Consider the following 12,582-nt stretch of genomic DNA (forward strand, 5'->3'; position numbering starts at 1 on the left):
GCTGAGAGCCAAAGAATTGATGCTTTTGAACTGTGGTGTTGGAGAAAAGACTCTTGAGAGTCCCTTGGACTGCAAGGAGATCCAACCAGTCCGTTCTGAAGGAGATCAGCCCTGGGTGTTCTTTGGAAGGAATGATGCTAAAGCTGAAACTCCAATACTTTGGCCACCTCATGTGAAGGGTCGAGTCATTAGAAAGGTCTCTGAAGCTGGAAGGGGTTGAGGGCAGGAGGAGAAGGGGACGATGGAGGATGAGATGGCTGGATGGCATCACTGACTCGATGGACGTGAGTCTGAGTGAACTCCGGGAGTGGGTGATGGACAGGGAGTGCTGCGATTCATGGGGTCGCAAAGATTCGGACATGACTGAGCAACTGAACTGAACACTTCCTGATTTCAAACTGCTACAAAGCTATACTAATCAAAATAGTGTGCTATCAGCATAAAAACAAACAAACAGATCAATGGAACAGAACAGACAACTGAGAAATAAACTATGTATCAAAAAGAAAGAAAAGAATGGCCACCACATGCTTACTTTTCATCAAGTAGACAAAAGAAGCTGCAATGCATTCATTCAATGGACTATATGATGGCCCTTAAAAAGAATCAGACAAGATGTCCATGCTATACTTAAAAAGGCAAGTTTAAAAACGGAATATACAGTAAGCTCCCCTTTGTGAGTGTTTTCATGCCAACGTGCTAATACAGAAGACCTCTCAGCACAGAGGCTGGGGGAGGAGAACTTTCACTGTGCATTTTATATATTTCTATATTGTCTATATTTGTTACTACATGCATGTGTTTCTATTTTAATTTTTTAAAAACTAATTTTTGAGTTTTTTAATAGGAAAAAAAAAGTTGTTTCATTTGATCTTTAAAGAGCACTTAATGAGGTAGCTATTTTCCACATCTCACAGATGGAGAAACTGAGGCTGTGAGACTTGGCCTGCCCTAGACTCTAGAACTAGGCCATGGCAGAGCCAGGAAAGGAAGCCAGGCCTGTGTGACGACAGAGCTCTCAAAGATGAGAGAGCCACAGAGGCTCAGGAACAGGGGCACCCACCCACCACATGCCCAGGGCGGAGCCTGACCTTGAGATCCAAGTGCAGGACGTAATGCTGATGGAGGTAATGGACACCCTCGCAGATCTGCTTGGTGAACAAAACCACATCCAGTTCAGTCAGGTGGTACTTCTCTTCTGTGATCCGGTCAAAGAGCTCACCCCCATCCACACTGCCAGGGCAAAAGGAGAGGCAGACACTGACTGAGCAAGGCTCTCAGAGGACTGGTCTACTCATCACCAGGTGAGACGAGGGCACCACTCCCACCTGGGGTTTTATGGGGGGCAGGCGGGCGAACCTCTGCTCTGGTCTATTCCCAGCTCAGAGTGTGGCTGATAAAAACGAAGTGATAGGCCAAATGGGAGACTGGGGCTTGTCTGCAATACTGATCACCCAGGCTCACTCTGGACACTCACTGTCAATACTCCAGACCAAGGTTATAAACTCATTGGCCTACAGGGTCCAATTAGCACCTACATGGCAAGAATCTAAGTGGGCAAATCAGACCAGATGTGAGACAAAAGTTTTCTTGGAATACACAGCCTTTAGTCTAACGTTTGTTTTTCCATTTTTTATAGAGATATGACATGACAAATGTTTCACTCTCCTCAGTTGCACCAGAAGGAAAACAGCAACAGAAGCACACTAATAAATGTCCCCTGAGCCCTTGGCCTCAGCACTGTGGGTAGGTGAAAGTGGTGGGACTGTAGCAAATGGGAAATTGGTTGCCCTGTGTACAAAGGTCAGTTACTACAAGCTCCATCATACCACTTCCACCTGAGAATGCAGAGCCAGCATTATTAGATCTTCTATATTTGCAAGAAAAATCAGGCACCTAGGTTTTAATGTGAAATTTCCCAATTTCCAACTGTAAGCACTAAATCAAAATTACTAAAAATTGTGTAGGTAGGCCAAAATAATATCTGCAGGTCAAACCAGGCTCACTGGTCACTGGTTTCTGACGAATGGCCTTGTCCTCTGTGTTTTATGTTGGGGGTCAGGTAGAGGAAGTGATGACATTCCCTGGGTGTCACAGAGAGCGGAAAGGGAGAGTTTTGCTGCAACTTTGGCTTCTAGCCCAACCCTGAGCCCTGGCCCTGCCTCCCACTCACTACTCCATGACGAGGGTAAAGCTGTTCTTGCTCTCAAAGGCGTCGTAGAGCTGGATCAGGTTCACATGGCTGAGCTGGTTCATGATGTTAATCTCATTCTTGACATCCTCCTTGTGAAGCCAACAGGGAGAGGAGTTTCCAAGAAATGGGTTAGGAAGAGCAGTCAGTTGCATCTCCCAAGTCACACACACACACGCACCCTGCATCCTCATTTCCTGCAGCATCACCAGATTTCCTCAGCTCACCATCCACACCAGCTTCTTACAACAGAAGGTGAAGGTGAAGGTGCTCAGTCGTGTCCGATTTTTTGCGACCCCATGGACTGTAGCCTACCAGGCTTCTCCGTCCATGGGATTCTCCAGGCAAGAATACTGGAGTGGGTTACCATTTCCTTCTCCAGGGGATCTTCCCGACCCAGGGATCAAACTTGGGCTGCCCGCATTGGAGGTAGACGCTTTAACCTCTGAGCCACCAGGGAAGCAACAGAAGGGACCCACCCATTTCCCAGATAGGAACCTTGAGACCCCAGAAAGAACCCTGGAGATCTGGGAGGACCCTGTTCCCCAGGGTGCAAGGTGACTGCTGACTAGAGTGTGGGAGCCAAGGAAAAAAGGCAGGAAAGGTGGCCAGGTTTCCTGCTCAGCTTGGAGGGGCCTGAGGCAGTGCAGGACCCAGAGGGGCCTTGAAGGAAGTGAAGGAGTCCTGAGCTTGGCCCGGGGCACCCGTTGGCCTGGGGCAGACACCTCACCCGGTCCTTGGCGCTCTTCACTTTGATGATCTTGGCCGCCAGCGAGAGGCCTGTGGCCTTCTCCGTGCATCTGTGAACCTGGCCAAACCGGCCCCTGCAGAGAGAGACATGATGACACAGCAGGCTCAGAGCCCCAGAGGCATACCCTGCATGTGAGTGGAGGCCAGCCGTATCTGGGACCCTGGACTGTCTGGTCCTACCTCAACTCCACATACGCTACAGCGATTACCCTGCCCACCAGAGGTATCACAGTCACTGCCCCACACTGCTACCTGAACCTGGAGAAGAGCTTCTTCACCCCAGGTATGGGCCATCCTGCACCCAAGGAGAGTGCTCCACAGCCACACCACCCAGGCCGTCCTGCACCCTAGAGGTCATCCCTCTTAACCCACCCCATGTCAGCTCTCATTTCACCTGCAGTACATGGGCCCCAGGCCTGCACTGTGGGCCCACCTGTACCCTCCACTTCGTCTCACTCACACCACATGGGCCCTCCTGCTCTCTGCAGCTGTCTCCTCACCCACTATTTATGAGCTCTCAGCTCACACTCTCGTCTTTCGGGACATCCTGCTCTTGGCTGTGGCTCCCTCAATCAGTTCCTGAGAACCAGCAGCAGTGCCCGGTTGTCCAGTTGCCCTCCCCACCCCCATCAAGGCAGAAGGCCCGCTTACCCTCCCAGGACTTCATGCTGGCACACTGTGTAGCCCGCTGAGGTCGAGGTCTCCCTGACACTCACTACCCGGTGCTCGAAAGGGGCTGGCGGGGCTGGACTGTCATCTGTTCAGGAGACAGCAGCCCGTGAGTCTTCTTCATGCAGCCCCTACCTCTCAGCTTCCCCCTCACCCCCCATCACCACCCCGACCCCCAGACCTGGCCCCTCTTGGTTCAAAAAGGCTTCTGCCGGTTTGCTGGGGGTTTATCCAGGAAGCATTCAGAGTGTTCCCAGGACAGCTCCATGATTTCTGCAACCCTGGACCCAAAGCAGGGGAAAATACTGCTATTTTCTCTTAGTTTGTCTCACAAGCAACTTTCTGCTCCCCAAAGTAGAAGGTTGGATGTGCTTTGAGAGCATTCTTGTGTGTGTCTGCCAAGGTGAGCCTGAGCCCTAGGTTACAAGGGGGTAACTTTTGTAGGGGTTTTTGGTTTTCTGGGCCCCTGGAAATGGTTGTGTGGCAGAGACTCTACTTTTAGAATTCCAGTCTGAAGTCTCCTTCACTGCAAAGTAACTGCCTTCTGTTCTCAAGGTTTACACACAAGGTTCAGAAGCCCAGTGGTCAGATCCTGGCTCTGTTAGCGCAGACCCTGTGGCCTTACAGGTGCTTCTCAGCCTCTCCTGTGTCTGATGTGTCCTCACTCCACAGACCTGTGAGTATAAACACCGCCACAAATACTTGAGGCTCGGCTCACAGACAGTCCTCAGCTAACATTGGCTTCATCACCATCTCAAGTCTCAGAAAAGACTAAAGTCACAGGTTGCTCTCAGCTATGTTTCAGGAATTAAGGGAGGCCGTGTCCACATCTGAACCAAGTCATAGAAGGGGAAAGGAAGCAACCAGAGCCATCAGAGCAACTTCAGAGCTTGGAAGAGCCAAGAGGCACCAGGATGACCTGCACAACACTCAGCCCTTCCTCAGGGCCTCTAGAAATTCTGGGACAGGGAATTGGCAAAGGGTGGCCTTCCTGCAGCCACATGGGATGAGGGCTCCCATGAGGGCGTGGCCCTAAGGGCTGAAAGACTCAAGGCCCTTTGCGTCACAGGAACACAAGGACACCTACCACCGCCACTGGGACAGAAAGCAGCTCAGCAGCCCCTTCCTGATCCTTGAGGAGAGTCAGCACACTGGGTGCAAATGGCTAATAGTAGGTTATATGCATCAGGTAGTGGAGGAAGAAGCCTTCCCTATCTCAATCCAGAATGATGCCAGTTCTATTGGGCAGGCAGGTGGCTTTGAGAAATCCACCCAGGTGAGTCCCCCACGTTCCCTCCTCTCCCGTGGCTACAGCCAACCTGAGCTCACCTGCTGCATCTCTATGCCTTGGTCTCCAGCTCTGGGATGTGCTGGCAGGCTGTTCTGAGTCCTGGTATCCCAGACATTATCCCCACATTATCTCTACCTGGAAGCTTCAGGGAGGCCCTCCCCACCGCCCCCCGAGAGTAGGTCTTTCAAATTCACTCACCTTGGGGCACATAGCAACGGCCTCACTTACCTAGAACCAGGCTGCCCGCCTCAGCTCCTGGGGGTGTCCTGCTTCCTGCTTCGGCTCTGCCTGCACCCCCAGCCGTGCAGTCCTTCCCAGGGTCAGGGTTCCCTGCTTCTGGGTTTGTGTCCTGCTGTGGGCCTGGGGCCCCGGAATCAACTCCCTTGTCCCTCCTGGCCCTGCTTGGCGCCATGGTCAGCTCAGACCCAGGTCCTTGCTTCTCTTTGGCCTTTGCTCCCCCGTCACAGCTCCGCTTTCTCACACTGGCTCCTCTGAGGATAGGTTTTCCTGACTCAGTTCCAGGGGCCTGGGGGCAGCACCTGGGCCCAGGTGGGTCCTGCTCACCTGGAGGCACAGCTGCTGGAGTCTCAGCAGGCGGTGAGGTTCTGAGGCTGCCCCCTCGTGTCACAAGCAGCTCCCCAGGGGTATCTGTCTCCTGCACATGGATGGAGATCCTGGGACAGAGAGAAATGTGGCAAGAACTCAAATCAGAGCATACCTGGGTTCAACTGCCTGCTGCTGCCATTCACTAACTGTGGTCTCTTAGTCTCAGTTTTCTCATCTGTTAAAAGTGTCCTTTGAGTTGTTATAATAGTAAGAGTTAGCTTGTGGTTGAAACTAGCAACCAACCCCTACCCATCTCTGCCCAGACACAACACTGGGGAGAGGCTAGTTTCAGTGACACGCGGTGCCACCAGGATTCCACTGGGTCAGCATCTGCGGGAGACTTGAAGAACCTGTGGTGGATGGCGGGTGAGAGGAGTGGGAGGATGGGCACCAGACATCTCTGTGGCCCCTTGAAAACATGATTCTGCCCCACAAGTGTTGTGGCCTGGAGGCAGGAGACCTGGGCTGTTCCCTCCCTTCTCTGGGCCTCAGTTTCCCTTCTCTTAAGTGAAGAGAAGGGTGAACCAAGTCAAACATCACACTAGAAGCCTCAGGTTAGACATATGTTAGTAAAATCAGGGAATTGTTCATAAGACTCTGGACTTTCTGTTTCTCCTGAAGAAACAGTCCTGGCTGTGCTGGGCCTGCATGCTTACACACGTGAGGAAATTCTCTGCCTCCCTACAAGTCCCCAGTGCCACTGGGCCCATCTCATCCATACTTGTTCCCCAGACCAAGCAGTACTGTGGTTTGGGACCCCAGCTGGAGGTCGGGAAAGTCCTCTATGTCCCAAGATTCACAGGAAAGGACCTTGACCCTGGGAGCTTCAGACCCTGCTGCTCTGACAACAGGTTACTAGGCAGGGCTGGGTCTGGGCAAGTCTAGCCTCAGCAACCGCTTCTGTCAAACAAGGATGATAATACCTCATGGATGTACTGAGAGTCAACTAAGAAAAGAAAACAGAGGTTCTAACAGTGAAGGCTAAAATGGTGCAGCCACTGTGTAAATCAGTATGGCAGTTCCTCAGAAATGTGAAAATATATTACCAGATGATCCAGCAATCCCACTTCTGGAAATAAACTCAAAAAAATTAAAAGCAGAACCTCAAAGGGATATTTGTAGAGCCTTGTTCATGGCAGTCAAATGTGGAAGACACTGAAGTGTCCGTTGACAGATGAAAGAATAAATAAAATGTTGCATATACACGTAATGGAATAGTATTCATCCTTATGCTAAGTGAAATAAGCTAGTGACAGAAAGGCGGATTCTATATATTTGAATGAATGAGTTATAAGAAGGACCTGTGCTGCTGCGCTCAGTCACTTAGTTGTATCTGACTCTTTGCAGTCCCATGGACTGTAGCCTGCCAGGCTTCTCTGTCCATGGGATTTTCCAGGCAAGAATACTGGATTGGGTTGCCATTCCATTCTTCAGGGGATCTTCCCAACCCAGAGATCGAACCCACATCTCCTACATTGGTAGGCAGATTCTATACCACTGAGCTACCTAGGAAGCCCATAGGAAGGACTCAGAGTAGTCAAATTCATAGAGACAGAAAGCAGAATGGTAGTTATGGTAACAGTTTCAGATTTACAAAATGAAAAAGCTCTGGAGATCTGTGTCATAACAACATGAATATACTTAACACCACTGAACTATACATTAAAAAATGGTTACAACAATGAACATTATGTTACATGTTTTTTAACCAAAAAAAATTTTTTTTAAAATAGGGCTTCCCCTAGCAGCTGGAGGCCTGGGTCCTTCCTTTGCCTGCGCCTGAATGCACCTGGTTCTGCATACTGTTCACAGCTAAAGCTTGGATAGGATGTAGCAAAATTCCCCTGACATCCCTCAGGAGCAATTACAGGTTGGTGATGACAGGAAAGGATGGGAAAGGTGGCATCCAAGCCCAGCTTAGGCATTGCCTTGATCAAGGAACATGGGAAACTGCAGGAAGCCAGTGTCTGGAAGAATATACAGGTAGTCAGGTGGCCGCTGCCAATTAGAGCCAACATTTTCCTCAAGATATACTCATGTGGTAGATGAGGGAGGGTAGGTAGTGATCTCCCCAGTTCCTAAGCCCAATTTGGTGTGTCTGAAATTCACCTCAAGGTTGAAACTTACATAGAAACCTTTCTCTGTCACCCAGAATCTTTTTAGGGCCCCTACCAAGTTCATGGAAAGTTCATCCCCACTCTAGATTCTACATTTAGAGCCCTGGCAAGGATCCAGGGATGCCTGCCAGGAAGCCCTCCCTCCAGATGGTTAGGTCTCCTGGGGACTCACATTTCCTTGCAAAACAAAGGCAGACAAAGCATCTGGGCTTCCCTGCCAGTCACCACAGCATACACAGACACCAGCTCCCCTCCCTACAGCAGGCCTCGAGGGGCTTGGTTACAGGTCAGAACAACAGAGGACAGGTGTAGACGGGTACCAGGCTGTTTAGAGAGAAGCCCAGGAAGCAGAGTGCCCTTTAGTGCACTGCCCTTGGAGAACACTGCTGGATAACACAGAGACCTGACAATCATCAGGTTCTAACTCATTATTCTCCTGTACCATGTTGGCTGATGGCAGGTCCTGAGGCTGAGTCCTGAGGGTTAGGATACAACCTCATCTCCAGGACTCCAAGCATAATCCTTCTGAAACTCCCTTGGCTTGATTCAGCCTATATTAACCTCCCACCTCTGAAGACCCATTATTCTTTCCCTACCATAGTGTTTAGGACTTAACAAATGCTGACAAGAAACAGGATGGTGCAGTGATTAGGGGCACAGATATTGGAGTCCAGAAACCTATGTCCATCCTCTTAAATTTTTTGAGACTTGCGTTATGGTCTAGCATGTGATCTAGCCTGAAGAACATTCCATATGCACTTGAAAAGAATGTGTATTCTTATGTTAAGTATCTTTTCCAGCCACAGTGATATGAAATTAGAAACCAATTGCAGAAAGAAAAATGAGAATAGAACAAACAAGTGGAGACTAAACAGCATGCTACTAGAAGACCAATGGGTCAATGAGGAAATCAAAGAAGAAATCAGAAAATACCTTGAGACAATGTAAATGGAAACACAATGCTTCAAAACCTATGCATACATGCGTGCTAAGTTGCTACAGTCATGTCTGACTCTGTGTGACCCTATGGACTGTAGCCTGCCAGACTCCTCTGTCCACGGGATTCTCCAGGCAAGAATACTGGAGTGGGTTGACATGCCCTCCTCCAAGGGATCTTCCTGAGCCAGGGATTGAACTGTGTCTCTTACATCTTCTGCCTTGGCAAGCAAGTTCTTTACCACTAGCACCACCTGGGAAGCCCCCAAAACCTATGGAGTTCAGTCAAAGCAGTTCTAAGAAGGAACATGATAGTGATACAGACCTTCCTCAATAAACAAGAAAAATCTCAAGCAACCGAATCTACCACCTAAAGGAATTAGAAAAGAAGAATAAGTAAAGCCCAAAGTCAGCAGTAGGAAAGACAAAATAAAAATTAGAGAGGAAATAAGTAAAATAGAGATCAAAACACAATAGAAAAGATCAATGAAAAAAAGGCCTGGCTTTTTGAAAAGACAAACAAAATTGATAAACCTTTAACCACTCTCATCAAGAAGAAAGGAGAGAGGTTCAAATAAACAAAATAAGAAATACAAGAGGACAAGTTTCTACTGTATTGCACAGAGAACTTTATTCGCTACCCTATGATAAACTACAATGGAAAAGAACATTTTTAAAAAATACATATATACATATATATACTTGACTTATTTTGCTGTAGAGCAGAAAATAACACATTGTAAATCAACTATACTTTAATTAAAAACAAACAAAAGAAATGAAAGAGGAGAAATAACAAATAGCATAGAACTACAAAAAATCAGAAGAGAATATATGAACAAATCTGATAACTCAGAACAAATCAACAAATTTCTAGAAACATACAGCCTGCCAAGACTGAATCAAGGGCAAACAGCCAATCTGAACAAACTGATCCCTAGCAGTGAAATTAAATTTGTAATTTAAAAAAACCCCAGCAAACAAAATCCAGGGTTGGACAGCTTCACAGGGTAATTCTCTTTTGTATTCTATAAAGAAGAGCTAGGACTTATCCTTCTCAAATTAGTCCAATAACCTGAAGAGGATAGAACACTCCCAAATGTATTCTATGAGGCCACCATTACAATGACATCAAAACCAGAAAAAGATACTCCATAAAAGCAAGTTATAGGGTAGTATCTTTGATGAATATAGATGTAAACATCCTCAACAAAATACTAGCAAGCTAAATTCAACAATATGTAAAAAGGATCATACACCATGATCAAGTGGAATTTATTCAAAGGACCCAAGGATGGTTCAATATTTGCAAATCAATCATTGTGATACATCATTATGACAAAGTAAGTAGTAAAGTAAAGTAAAGTTGCTCAGTCGTGTCCGACTCTTTGCGACCCCATGGACACCAGGCTCCTCCGTCCATGGGATTTTTTGGCAAGAGTACTGGAGTGGGTTGCCTTTTCAAGGGAAGGATAAAAATCACATGATCATTTCAATAGATGCCTAAAATGTAATTGACAAAATTCAACATCCATTCATATATTCATGATAAAAATTATCATCAGAGTGGGTATAGCGAGAACACATCTCAACATAATAAAGGCCACTATGACAGTCTCATAGCTAATATCACACTCAATGGTGAAAAGCTAAAAGCCTTTCCTCTAAATTCAGGAACAACACAAGGATCTCACTCTTTCCACTTGTATTTAACATAGTATTGGAACTCCTAAACACAGCTATCTGACAAGAAAAGGAAATAGAAGGCATCCAAAATGAAAGAAAAGAATATCACTATTCAACAAGAAAACTGTCACTTTTTGCAAATGACATGATACTTTAAATGCAAAACTCTAAAGTTTCCACCCAAAATCCATAAAAACCGATAAATGAATTCAATACAGTTGCAAGATACAAGATTAGTATACAGAAATCTGATTTTCTATATGCTAATGGTGAACTATCAGAAAGAGAAAGTAAAAAATCAATCTCTTTTAAAATCACATTTTAAAAATACCTAGGAAGAAACTTACCAAGGAGATAAAACACATTTATTCTGTAAACTATAAAACACTGATGAAGGAAATTGAAGATGATATAAAGGAATGGAAGGATATCCCATTTTGGGATTGGAAGAATTAATATTGTTAAAATAGGCATACCACCCAAAGCAATCTACAGAATTAATGGTCTCTATCAAAATACCCATGACATTTTTTGCAGAATGAGAATAAATAATCCTAAAATTCATATGGAGCCACAGAAGACCTTAAGTTACCAAAACAATCTTGCTTAAAAAGAACAGAGCTGGAAGAATAACCCTCCCAGTCTTCAGGCTCTATTACAAAGCTACAATAATCAAAACAGCATAGTACTGGCACAAAAACAGAATCATAGATCAATGGCACGGAATAGAGTCCAGAAATAAACCCATACACCCATGGTCAGTTAATCTATGACGAAGGAGGGAAGAATATACAGTGGGGAAAAGACAGCCTCTTGAATAAACACTGTTGGGAAAACTGGACTGCTAAATGCAAAAGAATCAAACTGCACTACTTTTTCACACTGTATACAGAAATGAATTCAAAGTGTATTAAAGATCTAAATATAAGACTCCACACATAAAACTCTGGAAAAGAAAGGTTAGTCAGAATAGTCTGATGTAAATTATAGTAACTTTAAAAAAATCTGTATCTTAAGTCAAAAGAAATAAAAGCAAAGAAAACAAACAAACAAATGGGGCCTAATTAAAAGCTTTTGTACAGCAAAGGAAACCACTGAAAAAATGAAGACAACTTACCAAATGGGAGAAAATATTTGCAGATGATATGACCAACAAGGGATTAATATCCAAAATATACAAATGGCCTATTTGTTTATATAGACTCAATATAAAAAAACAAACAACCCAATGAAAAAAATGGGCAGAGGGCCTCAATAGACAATTCTCCAAACGAGACATACAGATTACCAAAAAGAACATGAAAAGATGCTCAACAATGCTAATTATTAGAGAAATACAAATCAAAACAACAAGCTATCACATCACACAGTCAGATCACCTATCACCAAAAAAACTACAAATAACAGATGTTGACAAGGATATGGAGGAAAAAGGAACACTTATACATTGTTGGTGAGATGTAAATGGGGGTGGTGATTATGAAAAACAGTATTGAGGTTCTTCAAAAAACTAAAAATAGAACTACCACATAACACAGCAGTTCCAATCTTGGATATACATCCAGAAAAAAACAAAACCATCCATTTGAAAAGATACATATGCCCCCAATGTTCATAGCAGCACTGTTTACAATAACCAAGATATGGAAGCACCCAAGTGTCCACCAACAGATGAATGGATAAAGACGATGTGGTAGATATGTACAATGGAATACTACTCTGCCATAAGAAAGAACGAAATTCTGCCTTTTGTAGCAATGTATATCAACTGGAGAATATTATGCTTAAAGTAAAGTAAATCAAACAGAGAAAGAATTATTGTATGATATAACATATATGGAATCTAGAAAAAAATAATGCAAATTAAGATATATAGCAAAAAATTAAAAAAAAGATATATAGCAAAACAGAAACAGACTCAGAGAACAAGCTACTGGTCGGTTACCAGTGAGGAGGGAGAAGGGGATTAAGAGGTACAAACTACTGTGTATGAACTAGAAAAACAACAAGGATATATTGTATAACAGAGGGAATTATAGCCATTAGCTTATAGTAACTTTTAATGGGGTGTACACTCTCAGAAATCTGATCACTATGCTGTACGCATGAGTGTATGCTCAGTCGCTCGGTCGTGTCTGACTCTTTGCAACCCTATGGACTATAGCCCGCTAGGCTCCTCTGTCCATGGGATTCTCCAGGTAAGATTAATGGAGTAAGTTGCCATGCCCTCTTCTAGGGAATCTTCCTGACACAGGGATCGAACCCACATCTCCTGCGGCTCCTGCATTGCAGGAGGGTTCTTTACCACTGAGCCACTGGGGAAGTCCCATATTCTG

General features: G+C 45.3%; 1 protein-coding gene across 6 annotated transcripts in view; it reads right to left on the reverse strand.

Moving 5' to 3' along the window:
* Positions 1-12,582, reverse strand: part of MYLK3 (myosin light chain kinase 3) — a 63,934-nt gene that overhangs the window by 26,020 nt on the left and 25,332 nt on the right. For all 6 annotated transcript variants that reach the window (XR_011248550.1, XM_069549777.1, XM_069549776.1 and 3 more), the window contains exons 4-8: positions 5,130-5,575; positions 3,593-3,698; positions 2,922-3,015; positions 2,174-2,283; positions 1,092-1,233 (exon numbers count right to left, since the gene is read on the reverse strand). Coding sequence is in view for 5 of the 6 variants with exons in the window: in XM_069549777.1 (XP_069405878.1) it covers positions 1,092-1,233; positions 2,174-2,283; positions 2,922-3,015; positions 3,593-3,698; positions 5,130-5,575 (898 nt within the window). In the remaining variant the exon portion in view is untranslated. The remainder of the gene's footprint in view (positions 1-1,091; positions 1,234-2,173; positions 2,284-2,921; positions 3,016-3,592; positions 3,699-5,129; positions 5,576-12,582) is intronic.

This window comes from Ovis canadensis, chromosome 14, assembly GCF_042477335.2.
Source record: "Ovis canadensis isolate MfBH-ARS-UI-01 breed Bighorn chromosome 14, ARS-UI_OviCan_v2, whole genome shotgun sequence".
NCBI lineage: Eukaryota > Metazoa > Chordata > Mammalia > Artiodactyla > Bovidae > Ovis > Ovis canadensis.